General features: G+C 35.4%; 1 protein-coding gene across 2 annotated transcripts in view; it reads right to left on the bottom strand.

Annotated features, from left to right (window-relative positions):
• The window catches only part of ZNF385D (zinc finger protein 385D), a 467,763-nt gene that overhangs the window by 66,497 nt on the left and 376,250 nt on the right, over positions 1-25,016 (bottom strand). For both annotated transcript variants that reach the window (XM_068404866.1, XM_068404867.1), the window contains one exon: positions 6,683-6,845. In XM_068404866.1, the coding sequence (XP_068260967.1) occupies positions 6,683-6,845 (163 nt within the window). The remainder of the gene's footprint in view (positions 1-6,682; positions 6,846-25,016) is intronic.

Genomic DNA, 25,016 nt, shown 5'->3' with positions numbered 1-25,016 from the left:
TTTGCTGTCTATAAAAATGCTAATAAATACGCAGTGGCATTTTACTTAAACATATGGTAACGTCATAAATACAGCAGTATGTCTTCCTCAGCTTTCCTTAAGAAAGGAAAAGTTTGGGTGGTTTACCATTAAGAACAAGGGATTAAACAAATAACTTGAAGAGTAAATGATAAAACAGGGTAGCTACACCAGAAATAATCCAATAATTCTTAATATATGGAAGCCCTCATAAACCTTAAAGCCTAGCCATTACCAAAACATATGTTTATAATAAAAAAGAAAATAAGCTCGAAATCTGAATATAAGGGAGATAAAATGAAAGTGGAAAGAAAAGGAAAGCAGAGATAAGAGGAAACTGATTTTCATTATCAAATGGGAGTTCCTTTCCATTACAGGTTCTGGAGCTGAATCAGGAACTGCACAAATACATCTATGTACAGAGCTAGCGTACACATGGCTTTGACTAAGAGATAAAAGAAAGCAAGCAAGGTGTGCTAATCCATGATACTGGAGGAAACAACAGTTAGTTACCTGTCTTGAACAGAGAAGGGCAAATATTGCAAAGAAACATGCAGAAACATATTCATATAAATATATTTAAAGACTATTTCTTTATATTTTTAAATGAAACTGCTGTAGTACTAGTCAATTATATGTTGTCCTTCTATAAAGATACATACAACCAGGTTTTCATTTGAGCACTATGTTTGAAAACTTTTTCCTACAATTCAGAGCAGTTTTGAATCTTAAATAAAGCAGCACATACTGACTAATAGCAAGGAGTCCCTTGACTCTTTACTAGAGACATGAAAGACACACAATGTTCCAATGGGACGTGTTCACTGGGACACCTATGGTTGGATGTAATATGAGAAAGATGAAGTTAGTATTTTAATACTAAACCATATATACTCCAGCGGTCTACCTTTATTAGGCAATAATTTTCTTTCCATGCCTAAAAAATTAGATGAGAAAAAGGTTCATGTTTTTTTAAAAACACGCAAACAAAACAAACCAAAAATGAATCCATAAACTCTCTTCTCATCAGTGGGAAATCTAAAAGCTGTTCAAAAGCATATTAAAATTTCCACTTGACAGACAGAAATAGTGTCATTTGTTACATGTTCAGAATTAACTAACAACTCAGATTTTGAACACTGAGCATCAAGCTCTTACAGAACAATTCATGAATCAGTTGAAAAGAATCAAAACGTGTGGAAAAAAAATTGGACACATTGAAGGAAAGGGCAATTTGGTCCCTGAGGCTGGAATTTGTCTCAGCTAACTTTAGGTATCAGCATAGCAGTTTATATCTGACCTAATCACCACAGGCTTTTTTTATACGTTTTCTCAGGTCTTCACCATTCATCTGATTTATAAAAGATGTTTACTTTAGAAAAAGATGAATTGTGCCCTAGACTTATTGACATGATTTCCTCTCACACTAAGGAGAAGCCAGTGAATTTGCATCAATATGTATGTCTATAGTTGGTCAAAGAAACTCCAACTCTCAATTAATATTATGTTTAATAACTTCTGCCCTTCTCTCCTTCATATATTCTATAAAACAAAAGTATAGATGAACAGTCTAAGCAGTTCAGTAGATCTCATTCTGTTAAAACACTCCTTGCATTTGAAGCTGTTCTCCATCTCAGTAATGTCAGAAAACATCCTGCATACTGTGCAACACGATATTGCCACTCCCTACGTATCTACAGATCATCTTCAGCTCCAGTGTAAGCGGACGTTAAGGCAACAGATCTGCATTAGCTTTTACGCCCAGTATCTGTAGACTGTTGAGTCATCCCACAGAAGCACAGTCAAAGGTTGCAAGGGTGGCAAAATGCACTATGGAGTTATGGGAAAAGGCACAATACATGAAGATGACACAGTATATAACAGGGCATGAAGTACACTTAAAAATAATAAAACAGCTCTGAAAATAAAAACTCTGAATTTGTCGTGTATTTCAACAGAAAGACATAAAGAAACAATTTAAAGTGCAAGAGAAACTTTGCACTTCAATCAGGTCCCATCAAAGAATTTTTTTTAAATTTTAATTGCTTGTAAAATACATTTTATAACAGTAATGCATGTTACATAAATTCAATGTGATTTGCCTGATGGGAACCTAGTGCAAACCTATTAAGCCATGCATTGGCAGAATTTAGAGATTTGGATAAGTCTTACTCATTTCCATTTTAGTTATTTTCTTTAAGCTTATTCTTATGTTTTTCTTACAGTTTCTTAGTTCTCATTTTTACAAAAAGACACAAAGGATAATAGAGAGAATGCTGGATGAAAGCCAGGCTCAAAGGGTTGTGGTCACCAACAGCAAGTTTCATCTGCTGACCAGAAATATCCTATCACTTCTTAGATAAAAAGAAAAAAAAAAAAAAAAAAGGACTGGAAAGGGGTAGTGAGACTAAAATTTTCCCACAGACAAGAATTTGCATATGTGCCAGTGGAAGAAACATAAGAGAACTCCCATGCTGTTACCCACACATACATTCAGTATCTGGAAAAAAACCCTCCTCCTTTTCCTTCTAATCCATCCTTCAGTGTTTTCATTTCTTGTGATGCCTTTATCACTCGAACATGTGTATGCTACTGCTCTTTTAAAACACCTATTATATTAACAGTGTCTATCTCCCTAAGTTGTCTCTTAGGGAGACTGCAAGTAGACTATAAGTAGACTGCAAGTCCTTTAGGACAGGTGCCAGTATTTTGTTGTCTGACATCACAGGGGTCTCTTAGCTGTTATGACTGTACTAATGACAGATGATCTTGTCTGTGCCTTGGCCCAGATACTCACTTTTTCTGTTCATCAGATTTTTTCTCTGTTTTTAAGAGCTGTTCAGTGCATTTAAGTACACAGGAATTAAGACACAGTGTATAACATTCAAAAGCAACATTAAAGACTTTGCCATAGTGATAGCTCCAAATGACATGTTTTTCCCCCTTGGAAAAGTCTATTCCTTCTTCTCTGTTGATAACAAATGATCTAACTCATGTTGAATTCTCTGTTGAATAAATAAATAAAAATAGCCCAAACCTTCAAGACCTAATTCGTGATAATGTGGTCACGGAGAATAATTTTTAACTTCAAATAGCTTAAGAAAAATCAATATTTAGACATATGCAACACTATAGGGATATCATTTTACACGGATATAAACTTGGACACTCACTCTAGATTCAAAAAATCCCAGTGTGGGATAATGACTTTACTGGACAGGACATATAGTTAGGATGACAGAACACAGACTATCTAAATATATTCTGAAAGATGTTCCTAAAGTATCTGTCCTTACAGACAAAGTGAAGGTGTATAGCATCTTTATGAGGAAAATATACATTGGCAGAAAGGAGGGGCAATTTGTAAAGCTATCAAGGACATTCAACAACTTTATGCCAGGGAATATGTATGCATGTACGTTAATATATGGTGAAAAAAATGAATTTTTATTGTCACCCCTGAACTGGAGAATCAAGAAATACTGAAATCTGGTTTGTACACTACCATAAAGCGGGCTTGTCTTTGGAATGGTCAAGCTTTCTGTCTTTCTGTCCTGAGTGACTACAGGTATCACATAATAAATGGTAAATACAGATGAAAGAAGGATGTTAAATAATAGAAATGGTAACAAAGTTCCCACATGTTGAAAATGGCATTGTCCATTAATGTGACTGCCAACAAAACTCTTCATGATATTCCATTCCCCCAAAGATCTCTCAAGTTCAAGCCTTCTAATAATTCTAAAAGTTCATTAAAGGGAAAAAAAAATAGCGACTTTCACAGAATGAGCAAAATGACTCCATATTTTCTGTTTTCTCCTTAACACATAGTTTAACCACCAGGAATCATTTATGAAAGGTTTTAAGGAGTCCACTTACATTGCCTGTTGCACAGTCTCCATTATGTATTGCAATAACACATGCTGGCACCACGTCTAACAAAATAGTTTCAGAATAAGCAACATAACAAATTGTTGCTTTAGCACTTGAATTAGTTTGTATACGATGTGGTCTTTTTAATAATCTTCATTGCATAGTACTGCAGATTTCCTGATGACATTTTGTTTGCTGGAGCTGCTAAGGGTATGCAGAACCAGTGAACTGAAGTCCTGACCAATGTGCCGTGACTGACATGTAATTCACCATTTAACCACTGCTGTATATGATACATTGGAGGTGATAGGAACATGACCCTATCCTCGGTGTATTTGGGATCAAGCATTCATCTTCAGCAGAGAGCTTATAATACTGTAGAAAAAGCTTTTGTTCTGAATGATCACAAGTGCAGGGACTTAGGAACAGAACTTACTTCTAATTACGAAAGATTAATTAATGAATTCTATTCATCAGTACAATTGTTCCCTCAGAACTGCATATTACTATCAGAATATTTTACTTTTACAGCAATCATTTATAAATGTGCAAACCCACACAGTGCAGTATATTCTGATGTTGTTCTGGTTTTCAGAAATGATTTTGCCCTTAAAAGGTCTATCAAGCAAATATAAGACCTGGAACAACTGGAAAGGAAAGAAAATCTGATTTATGAAATTTTTAACTTGTCAACAGAAATTTTCATCCTTTTGGCCACCCAAAATTTTCTTTTTCTTTTCCTGCTATGCATGTGTGCTTGACCATGCAAAGGTAACTTACACCAAGGATGCTATTCTACTGCCAGTCACACCAATGCTGACCTGTAATACCTGTTATTTGCCTTTGGATAGAACTGGCTACCTTTCTTTGAATGCCACCAGTTGAATAGGGCTTTTGCCAGCAGTTGAATATGGCTCTCAGTATTTTGTGGAACTGTCAGATTTTGGGCTGTTTGTCAATTAACATCAATATGTGTCTTTTAGAATGCCATTAAGGTCAGTACTTCTAACATAAAATACATATCTGTATACACATATATACATACATGTATATACACATTCTGTGAAATTAATCCAGGAAACACACACAATGCATAAAGCTGAGGATACTCCTCCACAGGCCACTGCTTTTGTGTGCAACTAGATTTCTGATATTTTCTTACTTATGCTGATATAAAAACTGATTTGTACTACTGACCTTGGATACAAGACAGTTCATATATCTTGTCAGGGATCTAATTCAAAGCCTGATGGAAAGACTCAGACTGGTTTTAAGGCACCTTGGAAAATCCTTCAAACTTACACAGCATAAGAGAAAAGCTTTTGAATAATACATTTTAAAGCTTAAAAAGGTCTCTTTTCTTCAGTTACTTTCTCCAATCACTAGATCATATTTTGTAAATAATAAATCACTCTTTCCATACAATATCCCCCTTTTTGTTCTGAATACGCCAACAGGTAACAGCAGGAGAAACTTTTAAAGGTATTTGTATGTTTAGAAACACATATATTTTTGTAAATAACTTTTGATGTTGTTCCTATTCTCCCATGCTTCATTTCTTTCACCATAGAAACAAAAGTACTCCGAATATTTTCTTTCTTCCTTTTTTTTTTTTGTAACAAACACGAAAATACTTTAAGAATCGTTTTTTAAAGAAATCCCATTATAATTAGGATATAAATCTCCATAAAAACATATGTTGTCTATAATAAAGGGCTATAACAAAGATATATATAGAGAGAGATAGACATAGAGGTATCTGTCTTTAACAAATGTAGCAAAGATGTATCTTAAGAAAAGTACTACACATGTCTGCAAGGTACTTTTTTGTTATACTATAATTGGTTAGTGCACAATCATTTGCAATGCTAAACTTACTGCATCAGAAGTGGTTCCAAATGAGCAATTTTCAGCATCAGTAGAAAGGTTTCTGTTCTTTCACAGCTCTGGCTTTTTTGCCATGGCTGTTTTTGGCTTGTTTGGTGAAGGGGGGTTGATTATGAAAATATAGGCAAAATGTATCCCTTCATACACAAGTGCAGTCATACCTTGTGAGATACCAGACCATTCTTCAGTGAACTTACAACCTTCCTTCAAAATTTCCAGTACAATAGCCCCATATTTAAAATGCAAGTTTAATCAAATCCTGTTGACTTTACCAAATACTCACATAGATTTTATTTGCAAAGGAGCAACTTTTACCCACACAATAATTTAAAGGATATTATTTCAGTTTGAAGACTTATTTAAGCAGAATATTTGGTATCAATAGTACTTACCTGATTGCGTGGAATAGAGGTTATACAGCTATTTTCCAGCTCAAAACCATGCAATAGCCATTTAGAAAAAAAATAATGCAATGTTTGAAATTTATGAAGGTTTTTACTAACAATGCTTTTGTAAGAGGCTTCCAGACACAAGTAGTGCAATTTGCTACAATGTTTGTGGTTAAAAGAAATATGCCATATGTAATTATTTATAGAGAGATACTGCATATAAACTAAGAGGTTTAGATCAGTTGATACGTAATAGTTTAGCCACTATAAAAATTAATCAAGTCATGAGTATTACATTCTGTCCTGAAACAATGACAAGCCTCTTTTCACTAAGAGAAATCAGTTACATGACTATCATACTCTCACCAGCCTATTGAAAGGACTAAAGGAAATCAATATCACACAGAAAGATGGATCGAGCATGAATCAATGTGGCAAGCACATAACCAAACAGACATGGAATTAAACAAGGAAAAAACCCAACAAAACAAAACCAACAAAGATTGTCGCTTAACCTGTTTTGTCAGAGCTGGTATTGATGGTATTGGTAGTGATGGAAGTGAAGGTAGTCTTTGCGCTGTCCTTGGTAGTAACAGATTTCTGCTTATTTTTCATGGCTTCCAGTGCTTTGAGCTTCTTGGCATGTTTAGTGCCTTTGTAGTGGGCCGCAGCCTGGCTCTACAAAGGAGAACAAAATGAACCATGCAATCAGGCTCATTTCTAAACTGGCATTCTCTGTATTAGTACAAATACAGACTACCTTTCAATAACGGGTACCAATCACACTATCCAAGTAGTGATCAAACAGAAAATTATATTTAGAATGATGCTTGGAAAACAATAGAAAAAATAATCAAACAACCCCAACTCAATAAATATAGTATATTACTGTATAACAGTATATTACTTTCAGGCCAAAATAAGGTTGGTTTATTCTACCATGCTACCATTAGTTTTTCTAGCAAGATGTTTTTTGCTTTTGCATAAAAAAAAATTAATTCTCAGGTTACAGGGAGGAAGGCACTCTCCTCCCAGTAGCTTTGCATTTTTCCAGTTCCTATTTCAAACTAGAGATTTTGTCAAAGCTTCCTTCAAAGAACAGTTTACTTTTAACAGTGGTATCAGGAACTTCTCAGCAAAGACTGACAGTAAAAAACAAACCAAAAAACCCCCAAACCAAAACCAAAGCCCAAAGAAAAGAAAGCAAAACATAAAAAACTCTCTTCAAAGTCCACTACCAAAGATTTAACTGAACATGAGGCAGACATACAATTAGCTGGCTTTCTTAAAAAGGGATTACTTTTGTCCACCTGCTACAAAAGGTAGTGTTTGAAATTCAAAGCCAGAAGCATCCCGTCAAAGGAGAAAGCTCACACAAATCCTGTCACAGTCCCAAATATATTTTGGCTACTTGATATCATTATGCTAAAATAGATTTGTATGTGCATTGCTATTAAGATTTATGTATTACACTGAAAGTATCTTTATTATTCTAAGAGTTAATACCAACTTTTCTTCATTTAATTTATGTTGCAAATGTATTTTAAGGGTAGTATTTGAAGTATAAGATTAAACCTTATACAAAACCCACTGAAATTAGTATGAATATTCAGAGTTTATTTCTTCTCTAATTATTTAAACACTTATAAGAAAGATAGTCTTCCAGCTAATAAGTTAACAACCTGAAAAATCCTTATTTTTATTACTGAACTTCAAACTTTATTGAAAGCAATTCCTTTCTCACTTGAATGAGAAATTATGAAGACTCTAGAAAAATAGTCAAAATGTAGCTACTACAGAGTTGAACAAACGAAAAGCAACTATGTTGGGTCAGCCCAAGGACCCACAAAGGTCAGAATTTTGTTTCTGGCATGAAACAATAGCAGATACTTAGAATACAAAAGAAAGGCAAATGCTTTCTATTGTGGAATCAAAAAAAAAAACCCACGTATGTAATTTAGTGGCTACAAACTCAAAGGATCAAAGGTATAAAATGACACAGTCACTCAACTCGCTAAGCCACTTGTGCAGGTAGAAGAATCCTGCATTATCTGGCATCTGTTAGTCATTAGACCTTTATTTAATGTTATTTAATATGCTGAATTTTAGGGAGAAAGGAAGTTCTAGTGAATATCACAGTAAAAGTGTATACTAATTAATCTCAAGATTTATGACTTTCAGTTTTCAGGAAAAGCCATGATTCCTTCCAGATGCCTGAGATTTGAAAAGCTCAAGGTGAGTAGGAAAGAAGTGAGAGACCTTGTCTAAACCAATAAACACATACACGTGTATACATGCACAGATATACACACATGCATACGCTCTTGTACATTGAGATGCATCATTCAGTTTGGTTGAAAAGCCAGCTTCTCTATACCTAAAATAATGTAAATATTGTATTAGGTACCCTTATTGAAAGAACACTGGACAGTGAAGTTATTAATTAGAAACAACTTGAACAGAGACAGCACAATCATGCACCTTTTACAATTTCCAACACATAACATTGAGACATACTGTAAGCCAAATACAAACAGTCAAGAGATGTTAATTATTGTTAAACTGGAAGACCAGTGTCAAGTTATGATGATGCATTAAAAAAGGCATTATACAGCACATCCTTATGTCACTATCATGTCAAGTATTTTTACAGTTTCTAGTCAAATTTAATTATCAGTCAGCTCCAGATTCTGGCTGCACTTGTTTTCCCTAACTAATAGTGTCATTCTTCAAATATCAAAAAGGTAGTCAGAACATGGTCCTTAATACTGAATTATGAATTTTGATATCAGTTTGATACACAGCTCAACTTTCTTCACAGAACTGTCAGCAGAGCATCCCAGGTTTATGTCTTCTGCATCCATAGTTCTCTTCCCTCCAGATTCTCACAGCTATAGCTCCACAAACCTCAACTCAAGCCGTGTTGGATGCATAAGGAATATATAATTAGGCTCTGTGTAGAAATGGGTGACCTTTTCAGTGTTCTGAAATATATGAATGAAATTGCCCCAAAGTAGAAATACATTGCTCAAATTTACAAGTACGTTGGCTGTTATGCAGAGCTGTCCATTACTCACTTCCCACAGAGTGCTGCCAGTTTACCCAGCCTCTACCTAAAGGTGATCTTTATGCCTTTTTTATTTCAAAGTTTAAATCTTCATCCTCTGTGGGGACATGGAGCCATCTGAGCTTATTTCAATATAACTGTAACTGACACATTAATGGTAGCTCTATGTGAGAGAAGACAGATTGCTCCTAAGCATTTAACCAGTTCCTAATTAGCTTATGCTGAACTTCTACAACTGAAGTGGAACCCTAAAAACCAAAAAAGGTCTGTTATTATCTTTCCTTGCAAGAGTAAGATGCAGGAAATGGAAAAAATATCCATAAATATCTTTTTCAACACAGCAATGTAAAATATGGTACCTCACTGAATCATTTCTTGCAGCCATAAGAGAACTAAAATAATCCTCACTGCTTAAATGGCATTTACTCACAGCTTATAAAACTCATTACTTAAATGGTATTTACTTGTAGGTTAAATACAAAAATAAGATAGATCATAAAATGCAATTATTCCCAACTTTCTTGCAGAATTAAGAAATATTGAGAGGGAGCAGAAGAGTGAAAGACAAGTTAGTCCTACTTTTTGGTGCCAGCCATGAGGCTTAACTGAGTGAAGAGACTGTACCCCTACAGAAAGGTGAGAAGGAGTCTCCTGGAACACTTCAGAGTTCAACAGTTTCAAAAACCAAGAAGATAATATACACATGTTTATATATTACCTTACCAAGTTGTGCTAGAAGTTGTGCTCAGACAAGTTGTCAGCAGAGGTTACAGGTGAAACCCTACATCTACAAAAGCCAATGGGAATTAAGGGAGGATTTCCCTTTCCATGTTTTGTAAAGGGGTACTGACTTTTATAATTGCTCATCTTGAAAGAAGCCAGTCCTCTTTGAGAAACAACTGTTTGATCTAAAATCAGATGTTCTCTCAAACGAAAGAGACTCAGGACAATCCTAAAGGAAAAATTCCCTATTACTAAATAACACTTTGTAGTCACAGTCAACCAGCTATCCTAGGAACCCTCTAATACTAAATTCTGTTTCTTTTTATGATTACAAAAGAACACACATTAGAAGAATACCTTACGAGAGAACTCACTTTCTTCTTTCATCATAGTTTCCAAGTTTGCTTCTCACAACACAGTTTCCATGGTTGACACACAGAATTAATCCTAGCACTGTGAAGACAAGTCACTGTCAGCTAACATGTGACCCAGTCAGTGATGAAGTATGAGAAATATGTCAAATGTTGCTGGTGCAACATTACAGTGAACTTTAAGAAACTATATCCATTCTTGAAAAAGATGTCTAACAAGAAAGTAAAAGGTAGATTATTACATCGTCTCTGAAGTTGAAAACTCAAAGATCCTTCATTAAATTTTGAGGGCTCTGATCCTGCAAATTACCTGTAGACAAACTTTGGTCTATGAGAATTACTTCAAGGAAATGGCAAGATGTCTAAATAGCAAATCACTTTTCAAGGTTATTTGTAATGGATTCCTGACTATTTGAGCAGTACAAGTCAGTTTAAGCATCTCTTTTGCAAAACAAATAATTCTTCCTGGTTCCATGTATCTTTCTTGAATTATTAGGAACCTTTCTAATCCTTACATTTTGTAACCTTCCCAAATTGTTAGAATATAAAAAACATATTGTTCATATTGAACAAGAAGAGTATCCTGATTTCTACCTGATACATACAAACTTAATTCGCAGTCAATTATAGTGCAGATAAATGTTTCCTGTCATCGTTTCTTCCTCCTGCTAAGCTTACCTTTATCTTTGAATTGTGTAATTTCAATTTTTTGTGCACTCTATCATCAACACCATTCTGTAATACAGTGCCAGAGATCTAATTACATTATGGACTCAGATGTAATTGTGGTATAAAATGCCAAGGACGTGTGTAATATAACTTCTTTCAGATATGCTCTGAGAGAAGGCTTTTGCCCCCTGAACTATGACTGATCAATTTCCCCCTTTCCCTAGTGCCAAATATACAATAACAGAGCCAGTACCAAAAAGAAAACATTTATCCATTATTATGGCAGAATAAAATAAATGTCCCAGCATGTTAATTCCCAGGTATTTAATTTTCTCTTTCCATGGAAAGAAAAATTTTCTGTTCCCTCTTCTCCTTCATAAAGCACCTATTCGGTACACTCATGAATGTACCCTGAGACTCAAGGATCAGAGCAAATGGGTGCTTTCTGAGCTTGCTAGCTCCTTTGCATTAATAATCCATACCACTCTCTGTGCTTGGGCTCCTTCCAGAGCCACTTATATAATGGTGAGAGACTGCACCTGGCAAGAGTCTCCATCACATTGTGAGAGATTGGCATCAACCCCATTCTTATGGTAAAATCATCCACCTTATAGTAAAATCAAATATTTTCATTACAGAAAGGAAAGGCTATTTTATCTTGGTCAGATGCAGAAGGTCAAAATTTCCTACTTAATACTGCTTGTCCCGTAACACGGTATCTTTGTGACCATGCATCTGTTTGTATTGTAGGCTGCCATAGAGTGTCTAAGTAAGGTACAAAAGGTAAGTAAGATACAAAAAACTGCCTACATATAAGACACTTCATACTGCATTCCAAGTAGAGATACACAGTACCAAGTATATATACTGAAGGGAAGACAGCTCAAGCAATCAATCTCTTCCCATACTTGGCATTTTTCTTTTAAGGACACCAGTACTTCATGCAGCACAACAAAAATTCATTGTATGTTGAAATTCAATGAACAGACTATTTGCTTTACCATCTATTTTATCATTTTTATTGTTAAGGCAGATCAGTTTTAAACTTATTTTGACAAAGTTATCAAGTTCTGGCCTCTGGAAGTTTTTACATATTGACTTCCATCGTAATAATGATTGCTTTTTGGGGAGCTCTTTTGATGGGAAGATGAAGCATACTCTTTTGAAAACTGGTATAATCAATGAAATTAACTTAAACATTTAATCTCATCTTTACTGTATTAATTGGCAGCATAATCTATTTTCCCAAGATAAATCTTCTTGTAGTCAGTTTCAAGAGTATATTAATCCGAATGAAAAAAATCAAATTAGTTTAACCAAGTGATTAATCACAGATTAATTTTAGAATGAGAGAGAAGAAAGTTAATCTATATACACTTCTATGTGCTACTCACATGATAAAATAAACTATGTATTTTTTCAGCTTAGTAAATATAACATATATGCTTCCAGTTTTGAATTTGGAATGGATGTATTTGCAACTGGAACTTAAGCAAATTATACGTTACGTATCTTTTATTCATTGTGTTAATTAACACCTTTTGAATAATATGCCAATAATGGCAATCCTAAAAGTGGAAGCTGACATACAATCTGTCTATGAAACAACAAAGAAAATAAGCTCACCATGATACAATATGGTTGTGATTTACTTAATAATGAGGTTAATAATGTAAATGTAATTCAATGTTCAGGTTTTATACAAACAATGTTTACTTAAGAACAACGGATGCTCCTGAATTTAAAATAACTGCTTTAAAGACAGTAATTTTCTGAACAGCATTGAAAAGTTCAGAGTCTTTTCTGATGCCATCTGAAAAATAACAGTGGTGAATACGTAACCAACATATTTTTGAATCTGTTTGTCACAGTTCACAACAGCTAATAGGAGTCAAGACTGTACACATACACTTACCTACCCAGAGACTCAGTTAATTTATAAACTTTACACTGACTGAGCATAAAACACTTGATTCCCTCTGCATCCAGCTTGTGAACTGATATCTAAAGGAAGTTGAGTGGGTGGGTTTACTGTAACTAGTTTGAGTGCTTTCACCTGTCTCTGTTGCCAAGGAAACCATTTTTATCTGTTTACATTCATAATAGCAATCTCATTGAATCCTGAGTTTCAGATTCTTTTGACTGAATCAAAGCATCAGGGAAGGATAGTGGTAGGCTCGACACAAAGATACTAGAAGAAATTTTACAGAAAACAGGAAAAGCTTAAAAAGTGCATATTTAAATTCCTATTAATTCAGTGCCATTTGAACTTTATATTTGAAATTACAAACAAGTTAATACAACTTGTATGTACAAAACCACAAAAGAGAGTACATGGAGATATTTTCACTGCACTCTTAAGCACAGTCTTAATACTTTTATTGGAATAACTGTTTTTAATACTATAGTTATTAAAAGTTTTCCAAATTTCAAGCTTGTCTTCAGAAAAATGTTGATTTGACTTTGTGACTCTTTTACTCAAATATATAGTTACGCAAATTTTTCATTTTGGATTTTCAATTTATATTTCAATAGTTATTTTAATATAGATCTTTCCTGTGTCCTTTAGATCAGCTCCTACCCATAAGTAGAAATTTGAAATCAACAAATAAGAAACATAAATGCTCAAATTTCCTGATTCCAGCTCTGTTTTACGTGGATTTGGTTGTTGTAGTTAGGTGCTTTCCAGGTGAATTCTCCGGCATTCTTGTAGAAGGCTGTAAGTATATGTAAAATACGATGTGAACTTTTTCACTGTGAAAAGTTTTCACAGCTGTACAAAGACTGACAATTTAAGGCTAGGACTAAGCCGGAGGAGTTTACAGATTGTTTCATTGTCCTCATATTCCAAGAGTAATCCAAGCCTTCTAGGGGCAGAAACATCCATGGAGAGGCAATGTGTTTTCTTGGAATAAAAGAACTCTCAGCCCAATAGTTCCTGGCTCATCTAGTAAAATTTTGTATCTCTAAGAGTCCTATGCCAGTGGTTTGCTCAGTTTACTCTGTTTACACCTATGACATCTCACTGCTGCAACAATTATCAGTATGCTTTGCAGCACCCCAAACTTACATGTGGAAGACATCCTACCGAAAACTTCTAGCTAAACGAAGACAGAACTCTCACTAAGGAAATGTCCTAGTAGGTTTCTAAGCTGGTGTTGTACATTTGGGATGTATGAACAGTTTGACACTGATTTCGGCACAATAAGCTTCTGGATGTTTTCTGGAGTTCAACTATCACTAAGTACAGGTGAAGCAGCAATATGGGACAGCTATGCTTTTTATGTTCATATCATTACGACATTTAAAATGGAATCCTAAAAAAATTTTCTTTAATATATTATGCTTAACACTACCATTAAATTGCATAAACCAGTAAGTGCTTTTTCCCTTGGGTATGTATTAACAATTTACTTTTTGCAGACAAGTGCACAAATATGATTAGCTTTTGCAAATTGCTCCTTATTCTGTTACTAGTAAGTAATTTTTATATTATTGCAGTGTAAACAGATGCTATTTTCCACTACATATTCAGCAGTAATGAGCTAATTCAATGTGTTAAAAACAACAAAAGATCTTCAAGAATGAGCTATTTGCTTCAATAGTCCAAGCTCCATTGAAATCTGTGTCGAAATCACCCATGATAGGAAGTCAGCAAATCACTCCAGAAGCCCTATTGCAAAAAAAGAACTTTCTTTAGTTCATTTATTTAAATCCTGCATGTGTTCTGCTACCTTCCTAACATGCATATTATTGATCAACTTCTTGCATATTGATTTGGAAGTTACTTTTTGAGCGTAGCTAATATACTTCATTACTTTTCTCATAAAGAAACAACATTTTGGCAGAAGCTGTACAGCTGTTTCAATATTCACTCCTATGAATTCATTATACACCAAAATCTAGAAACAATGAGCCATGCTGTTTTCATTGCCCTTTGGAAATTGCAAGGACCTCCTCGCTGACAGAAAAAAACCCAAAGATAGCAAGCATGTTAAATTTAGATTGTGTGGGTGAAATCCTGGAGCCAATTAAGTCAACAGAAATGTTGACATTTATTTCACCCTGGACTGGCAATTGAAAGCAAGTGTGATGCTCCACCTGGACGCAGTGGAAAGAATTTAAAGATGGATAGACAGCCTTTGACTGAGCCAACAAAACAAAATGTACAGCATCACAGAAACACACCAGTTGAGAAAAAAAAGCCATGCTTCCACCAGAAAAATGTGTTATATGCAATTTGGAATATGCTACTTGTCTACCCTCACTACAGCATTTGTTTGGATAACTACATCATCTTGATTGGTGCTATGTACTCACTCTCAGCTGCTACTGGTATGTCATACATACGAGAACACCCAGAACAATTTCACTGAAATGGAAGTGACTTATTTGTTTCTCTGCTCTTTACTGGTTTCTGCTTAACACTGCTAGAGAGAACCACACCATTTGAATGATGTGCACAGGAATACATTGCTGTTCTTTCATATCACAGCAAACCTGTTTGTGAAAGGTGTATGTGTGTAAATATATATATATATATATATACACACATATAGGGCTACACACACATGACAGGCAATCTGCCATTTCACTAGAAATATTGTATTAGATGGAAAGGTTTCCAGTGTTGAGTACACTTTACATATATACCCAGCAGACATCCAGCTATAAAGCTAACAGAGACTCTCACATTTTTGTCAGAGAGATACAATCCATTGTCCTGCTTTTTTTACCGGGTTGCAAATAATCTGTGCAGCAGTTTATGGACAGATACAGAGCCACAACATACAGCAGAAATAGTACATAGTGATATCTAGGGAATAAAACATCAGAAGAAGGCAGATAGCCCTTAGAATTCTCAGTCTCAACTGAATCTGTGTGACTATCTTTTCATTAGAGAGTAATTTCCTATTTTTGATCCTGGAGTCAAATTACATCCAAGTCCACTTCATAATAAATACAACCAAATATGTAATAAAAATAAATGGAATAACTCAATTTGTTTCCCAAATACAGTGCTTTACACTATAAATCATTTCCACAATGACAGTTATTCCAACATGAATGAACCTCAGATAGACCAAAAAAACAAGGACCCTACCTTAAAAGAACATCAAGGGTACAAGTTCAAATAATAGATAAGAAAGGGTAATAGCAGACAGCAAACATTGTGATTGTAAAAGCAAGTCCTTGCAGGTGCAGGTTGCTATGATCTATCAAGATTATCATAAATATTGCCAGTGAGACATGTAAGTTTGCCTGAGAAGAACCATTAACTCTCCCAGGGCATTTTCCTCGCTTTCAGAGTTCATGGTGGCCCTAATGGCTGGAACCATGCTGCCCCTGTGCCTGTACGTGCCATTCTCCTCAGAGCCTCTTGAGACCCCCACTACCAGCTCTGGGTGAAGTGCCCCTATGTGCCACCTATTCTGCCAGCCAAATCATAAACTGGATAACCACCACTTATTGATACACACATTTACCAAGTAATAAGAATTTTGAACTGTACACACTGTGACTGTACCCCAAAGAAGCGGGGAGAGTATGATCTCAGGTACTATCCAGAGCCCTAGTGATGACAGTGAACTTCGAGAAGTCACACCCTCCAAATGAGATCTCAAAGGCCGTCAGGACAGATGCTCGAATGTCACGTGCTGTGTGTGACATCTGACAGCTTGCAGGACTACTGCAAAGCCATTTACAGAGGAATAGAACTAGGCCAAGCTCAGGATAACTGGCTTTAGCACCCAGAGTCCTACCAAGTGCAGACAAGGTTTAACGTCTAATTCTTTTCATTACTTTCTCATTATAGAGGGTTGAGGCTTTAATCTTTAATTCAGCGCTTCTTCAGTTTCACCTTACAGACACAGTTTCAGCCTCAATATTTTTGCCCTTCAGTCTCCTAAAAAATACATTTTATTGCATTCCAAATACAAACCAGGTATTTACTTCCAGCTGAGAGTTTTAAGATGTATTAGCACCTTCAGGCTTACACACAGTAAATCTAACAGGTTTCTTCAGGCAGACAGCTGGCCAGGAATATACTTGGGACCTTTCAGGCTAAGACAAAGGGTTTACTAGTCCAAATATGGTAGGAGGACAAGCAGTTGTCTGCTAACAATGGATTAAATCTATAGCTGAACTGTTTATTCAGTCAAGTGCAAACATGCCTTTCAGTCAGTCAAATGTAAGTCCATGACTTCTGCAGGTTCAGCAACATGGGTCTAAAACCCCCTGATGTTTTACAGGAGAGAGCCCCTACCTTCTTTACCTGATCAGACAGACCACATCATAGGCTCTGGTGGTCTTTTGACTGCACAGCTTGTTACCAGAGAAGCCAGCAACAGAATTTATTGTCTACGTGAATCTTTGCTCCACATGGCTATACAGTCCCCTCTCCTTGTCCCCATTTAAACCAGTCACATCTCAAAAAAAGAGAGGAGTCCACTGCTGTTCATTAAACAAACAGAAATTAAGGATGACCTTGTCACACAAAATTGACAGCTTTAATAAGCAGGACTAAATATGTGGTTATTTACAGTGTAAGAATTTCAGAAAATTACTTCAGACTTGATGTTAATATGATCATCATCCTATTGATTTATCTTTTGTGGTGCTGATAAAAGAGAATTATGAGAATTATGCTTCTCCCAGCCAAAGGGCCTCAAGGGCCAACCCATCACTTATCAGTTCGAAAATGCACCTTTGCACACACCAGAACAGCTTGCAGCAAAATACTAAAGGCCCCCACCTCGTCCTAAATGCAATTCATGTTCTATAAACAGCATACTGAAATGCGATGAGCCTCTGTTAGCCCCCTCACCAAGCGAAATCCTCGCTTCTTCGCTACAGTTCAAACCCATCAGTTTGTTGTGAATGTAAGTGCTCAATTAAAAATGCATATTTAGTATTGGTGGGACCTCTTTTTATAGACAAAAGGAGTCATGCCTGCAGAACACACAGATTCTTGTGACTGTCACAACAAACAATTTCAAGACTTGAATTAAAATTCATAGCCCAATTACTGTAAGCGGCTATATCTCCTCACTGCAAATCAATCTCTTACTACTCTGTTACCTGTTTCAGCTATAATAAATCACCAAGCTGATTTCATGAGGATATTGGTGGGTGTGGAGGGCAACACACTGACGGGAAAAGTAGATAAATATTTTCAGCCTTCATTTTCCCATCCAGTGAATATGGAAATCAGCATCTTTTGGATATAAGTAGATTTTTTGAGAGAGATAACATGTAATCTCTGTTAATTTTAAAAATCCAGATTTAAAGCAGCTACCCATTTAAACTATTCTAGAAGTGCTTCTGTCATTATTCCTTACCACAACTACCAGAAAAGTGCTAATTGATAGACTTCGGCCATCTTAAATTTTATATAGGCTTAAGTAGTGAGGAGGAAAAAAGGTATTCATTAAGGCTGACTTTAGAGAAGATCTGAATCCTAAGCAAGCCCAGCTGGAGAATGACTGGATGACAAACCTCCTCCCAGTTGAAAAAAAAGACTTGCACTGGCCAGTCTAATGTATTTCAGGATTCTGTCTTTAAGCCTGTCTACTCTCTGGACTTGGACACACTCACTTTGGGATGACTTCTCCTTTGCTTTCAACCAATATCATTATGATCATTCAGCATGAATAGCTTCTGGATGGCTCTAATTTTTTCCTAGTGTTTACTCTGCCACCTGAAATTTTCCATTTCTCAAATTACCTCTTTTCTGTCACTATATCCCAAATGTTAATCATGAACTATGAGAGACTCAGAGTGTCCTTTCTTTCCACATATTGATCTCCTACTCTGCATCATCACACCTGTTATTCAATATTGTTTATTTATCTCTTCGCTTACATAGCTCCTTCTCCCTCTCGCATGCCTTAGAACAACACACCTACTCCAACCATTTATTCCATAAACTACAAATTCTGAAAATAAATTTATTGTTATTTATCCTCAGACATTTTTTACAGGCTTGACTTCAACTGTTCTAACACGTTATCTAATGAGTTGAATCATATTCCTACTGGTTGTTAAACCCTCTCTCTTTCAAGAAAACTTAAAAATGGGCTTCAGAAAGTATTTTTCCATTAATTCATTTGCCTATACCCTGCTGCTCTCCCTATCTTATATTCTTGTTTCATTTCTGATTTATTAGCAAATAAGCTCCCTAGAGAAAAGATCTCATTTTACACATCTGTTAAACACTGTATACTGCACAGATATTTAGCTGTTGGCTCCTTGTATAAATGAGCCATAGTATTCTCCATGTTCTACGTAAATTACCGATTAAGCAGTACCTCTACTATTTTTAAGATCATGATTGCAGAATAATTCAAACCATATCAATAACATGTTTCCTGAGAAATCATTTCCAGTGTATCTTGTGACTAATGGTTGTTTATCTATATCAACGGCCACTCAGCAAGAAACATGACAAAAATGCTGAGCCCATTTTCTCTTGGGACATTGCCTTTGGTTCTTACTGAAGTAGCGTGGACTGATGTCTGCAACTAAACAGCCATCACAGCCACAACTGAATATTCATCCTCAAGATGGTTACAAGTGATAAAAAAATCAGTTAATAAGAGTAATCAGAGCAAATGCCTACTTTTTCTTAGTGATAACTTTTTGAAAAGATCGATGTGCCCTTGATTAATTTCACTCATTTTCTATGGGATTTGGAGAGAGAACAAACCAATTCAGAACTTGTTTTCATAGTTAAGGCAAGATCCTTTCCAACAAGGAATTTTGCATTTGATCATTAGGCTGCCACTGCTGGCAATTCAAATGCTGTGCAGCACCTGTAAAATTCACAGAAAATTCAGCTTCCCACCACCAAGAATCATACTTCTTTTCTACCTCTAAACAGCAGACATGGTCACACACATCAGTGAAAACTCTGCATTGGTTTTCTCTCATTATGTGAGTCCAAGAAATCATCTTTGTCATCTTATTAATCTAGACAATGTTGCAACAAACTTCTCTCAAGTGTGAAATGCACATCTTCCACTCCATAGGAACTCCTCTTCCTTCACAATTCCTTCTATTAGTGCAGAACATGCATAATAAAAAAATTAGATTCTTCTTGGAAGGATAATAGAACTTGTGCCTTGGGTTGAAACATGTCTTAACTACTGAATCCCTGCTTGGGCAAATGCAATCAACCCTAGAAGAAAGAAATGACTAAGTGGTGATCATTAATATAACCCAATCTATTTTAGCCAAGAGTCTATACCAGCACCTTTTCTTTCTCGCTGCAGTCCTCACTTGTCATGATTCTTGCTGCTGAATGGTATTGCATCTGTTCCTTTCTTTTCCTAAATATCTGTTCTCTCCTTACTTCTTGCCAATCATTTTGGTGGCAGCACCACCTCCAACAGCACTAATTCAGCACAGGACAAGCTATCAAGCCTACCAAGATTGCAGGCTTTTCTCTGCATCTCATGCCTTGTTGGCTTGCTTTTCTAGTAAGGCCTGTCTCACTAATCAAGACATGGGGCTCAGACTCTAGAAGAATAGCCAAAATGGTGCTGCACCATTTTCAGTGCATTTTATTAAAAATTCTTCTATCCTGTAACTACATGATGTACATTTTCTTAGCTCTTCTGTGAAGGGAGTTTCATTCTTACAGCCTTTTAAATCACTAAAGAGATACAAATTAGTCATGTAAAATAATTATACAAAAAAAATTCTTAGTCACTGGGAACTGTATAGAATAAAATACTGTTAAGTGCAGTAAAAATCTTCATTCCTCCAGTGTCTGTGGTCTTAATTATTTCCATATACTCCATGTTTTCTGACATCTTCAGACATCGTTACTCACTTATTGCTGCTTCTCAGAATGTGTTTACCTTAAAAATTGACTTTATCATAACTGTTCATCATTACATAAGATTCTAGTATGAAAATCACGTTAGAAAATAAATTGACAAGCAGTGACAGGTACCTTGTGGTAGGCTATTTGACTAGAACTGTATTAGTGAAGAACCATCACATATCTCTATTCAATAACAAAAATAAATTTTCTGTTATGTCATTACAATAATAAGTGGTGAGAATCTTTGAAAAGGTAACACAGACTGATGTATCCTGTAAAATAAAAATTATGCAGTATACTCACATTAATTACTAAACCATAAAAATAAACAGGTTGTCACTTTGGAAGAACAACTTCTATACAGGTGATGAAATTCTGTATTTGGCAAACAAAGTATTCAAACAGACAGAACATAAGGAGTGAGCCTGTTTGAGTGATTATTTGATTTGCAATTTACTGCTTTTAGCATCAATTTAAAAAGAAACAAAACAAAGTATCTGAGTGAATATCCCATAGTTTTTAAATTACTGTATATATCATTGGCCTATTAAATGATGACATTTGGACATGTTTTGTATTGCTGTGTAAACTGAGGTGAGAGATAATAATGCTAAAGTGTCTGCATCCAATGAAAACATAACACCTTCTATTTGGTGGCATGGCTCACTGCAAAAAAGCAATATATCACTGTCCTGAAAATGGCCAGCAGGAATAGGAAAATAAGCTACTGCTAATTAAACTTTTTATGTAAAAACATGATGGCTAATCTAATCTTTATTACCCCATACTCTCACATTCTACTTTCTTCTTCATTTACACTTCATCCTGTAGCCCTTGAAGTATCAGGTTTACAGACGTCTTATATGTTGTATTTTTTTAATATTGTGAAAGGACAAACTTGTGACAATGATAATTTAACAAGATACCTAAAATTAAAAAGGGACTGTAGGAGGAAAAAGAACAATACAATTAAACTACATCTGGTCATTCTGTTAGCTAAATAAAAGTCATATTTATTATTAGCAAAATATAAAGTATTTACTCAAGTTGAAGTTTCATCATCCTTGTGATGACTGAAAAACACCTTTATTACGAGGAAGGAAAAATGCTGGGCTTTAGATACATAGAATGCCTCTATTTTCAGAAGTGTGTTATTCAGTAACGATCACAATAGAAGCCATATTTCCTTTAAAAAAAGGAAAGATGACTTTAATTTTTAATGATTTCATTGCTATGAAGTTTGCTACACAGCCACTTCATGTAAATGGAATACTAAAAATAAACATTACCTTAGCCAAGTATCTGATTAAAAGGCAACAAAATAGCTTTTGCAGAAATTGTGGGCTAGCATATACTAAGTTCCTCCTAGTGAAGTACCACATAACCATTAAATTTTTAATTTATGTAGTGATAATTATCGCAATATTTGTACAATGAAGTGAATAAGTTACAACATAAGATGTTATTTGAAATAGAAAAGCATTATTCTTCTAATCATGTAGGGAAAGATCAACTGAACTTATTATTTTTGTCAAAGAAATAATAAAATCAAAGCAAGCACCGACAATTGCAACAAGACTCTAAATGTAAATTAAAATACTTCAGACAAAAGGCTTGAAGGCAAATGATTCTCCCATCAAGGGATGATTTTCACTTGTCTCCAGGTGTAACATTATGTGCACTGATGGGCTGATCAACAGAACAGAACTTCTCCCCAGCTGTAATCAGGAGTGATTGATGGTTGGGACAAAAAAGTTGATTATCATGACAAGTCCACTGATGCGAAGAAAACAGGCTACGCTGGGGAAAGGATAAAACCTGTTCAGAGACTACCTTCTAAAATCTCCTTTCTAAAGAATAAAAAGAAACATTTATGCCCATCCAAAGAGAGCTAACATAAATGAATTCAGTACATTTACAATGAATCTGTATCTACAGTTATTCCACCACGATACAATGAGACCTATATAAACCCCAAACAGAATAAATCCCTGTATTTTTAAAATCACAGTTTGAGATCAACTCATCAAACAATTATATATATGAAAGTACCTGTATGGTCTACCAGTAGAGCATTGACTCAGTTTGAATACATGTTTTGAATTCATAATCAAGCTTTTAAAGGCCATGGGGGAGTCAGGTGTAAGTGCCATACTGGATTCTTTCCTGAAAAGAAGTCAGTCCCCTTTGGCTATTTTGAACCTTTGAAGACTTAATTTTCAATTAAGATAAAAAAAAATGCACATGAGTGGGGGAAATACACCCTCAAAGGTATAGTTCAAATATGTGCTTTTTTACTCCAATACACAGCTTTTAAAAGCAGATATTGGGTTGCACCTCCACTCCTTCAGATGATCAGACTCCCAGCTGTTAGCTGTGATGTGAGTAAGTACACAGAATAGCAATATCTCCAGAGACTATAAAAGACATGTGAGGAGTGATAAAAGAACAGAGGAGCTGAAAAAGTCAGGCCTGGAGGTTCTGAAGTGGAATTTGTTTACATCAGGGGCAGTTATGTTAAATAGTAATTCTCACAAAAGGGAATACTATATTTTCTACAAGAGGTGGCTGCACAGATACAGTGAAGAATATATCACCTCAGGGAGTGCAATTTTACTGACTGTAAAAAGAGGGGGGGAAAAAAAGTGTCCAGAGTTAGTGTAAGATTATTGAAAAGATTTTATGGCTGTTGGAATAATCAACCAAAGCCAAGTAAAAGAGCAACTTTACTCTTAATGAATTTTTAGAAGAAATTAGGATTTTTTTTATAAAAAATACATAAATTGTATTTTATTAGGAAATTAGGAAAAAAATTTCATAATTTCTTCTAAATTATGTAAATCATAATTTAACTCATTTTGATGGAGATCTTTCCATATCACGCAAAGGTGCACATTTTCTTCACTATGTGCTCTTTCTGTGGACCAGACTTTGACATAAAGCCCTGCCTGTTCCTCTTCTCCTAGTTCTTCTTTATGTCCTTATCAGCACCTAAGAAAGTGAGCCAGAAGGAGTCACTGATTGGTGACTGAAAGCAGACAATATTTTGCCATTATTACAGTGAAATTTGTTATCTGCACCTATTATTAGTAATCCAGAATCTCAGATTCTCTATTATATGAATTCTTATTTTTTTAAATAAATCTATAAGGAAGAAGTTACAACAAGCCAAACAAAGCTAGTTGGAAGATTGCACAGCAAAGAGTTTACAATTTATCTTTCCTTTTAGGTGATGACTCGCTCATGGAAAGTGTTTTTTCTAAAGAGTCCCCATCACAATTGTTCATAAATTTCAGTTGTTTATTAGAGTTGACTGATTTACTTCCCACGTTGACTGAGGAAGCTGACAGGAAAAAAAATGCCTCAAATACAAATAACTGTATGGCAAGAAGTGATAAAGAAAAGGTTTTATCTCCTTGCAGTTGAAATGGGCAGTCTTTTCCATGAATGGAACATGAGAGAATTGGAAAAGAGACTTCTTTCCCTCCCTTTTATACTGTCTATACCTTTTATACTGTCTATACCTTTTTTATACTGTCTATATTTTTCTCTGTCTATACTAATTCTCTTGTTTATAAATGGTATTTTTCAATGCATAGTTCAAAAACTCTAAGCATTGTCTTCTTTCCCACAATTCCAGCCAAAGACTTCAAAGAAACTCCAGTTAGCCACTACCTGCCCAACTTTAGCATTTGAATTTCATTCTCATGTTCCCCCACCCTCCCACCAAGCACGAAATCTTTCTGACACTATTGTAACCCAAAGAATGTAGCTACAGGACCCAATTCATTAAAACCACTGGAAATACATTTGTAATTTGCCTGGAAGTCATCTTAGTGAGTGGCAGATAATCCACATTAAGCACTCTGCTGACACTGAAAGCAGATTTTGGAAAATCTAGGGCCTATCAGACCACTGAGGTCTGCTTCCCGCCCCCAATATCATGTTTTCTAGTACATTCTTATATTCTAATTTAATAATTACTGAGAGAAGGAAAATTTCTGACAGTAACAAGCACGGATTTGTTCAAACACAGGAGGGAGGCTGCTTTTATTTCAGGACTTCTCTCTTATTAACTACTCTCACCTCTGCCTTTCTCTCCTTCTGCTCTTTGCAGTTCTGAGATTATCTACGCCCAAGCAGAAGCCAAAAGTTGGCCCCAAAAGGGCAAATACCACAACCATTCACTT

The sequence above is a fragment of the Nyctibius grandis genome, chromosome 7 (genome assembly GCF_013368605.1).
Source record: "Nyctibius grandis isolate bNycGra1 chromosome 7, bNycGra1.pri, whole genome shotgun sequence".
Lineage (NCBI taxonomy): Eukaryota > Metazoa > Chordata > Aves > Nyctibiiformes > Nyctibiidae > Nyctibius > Nyctibius grandis.
The sequence above is the reverse complement of the archived record's forward strand: the minus strand, read 5'-3'. Positions and strand labels throughout refer to the sequence as shown.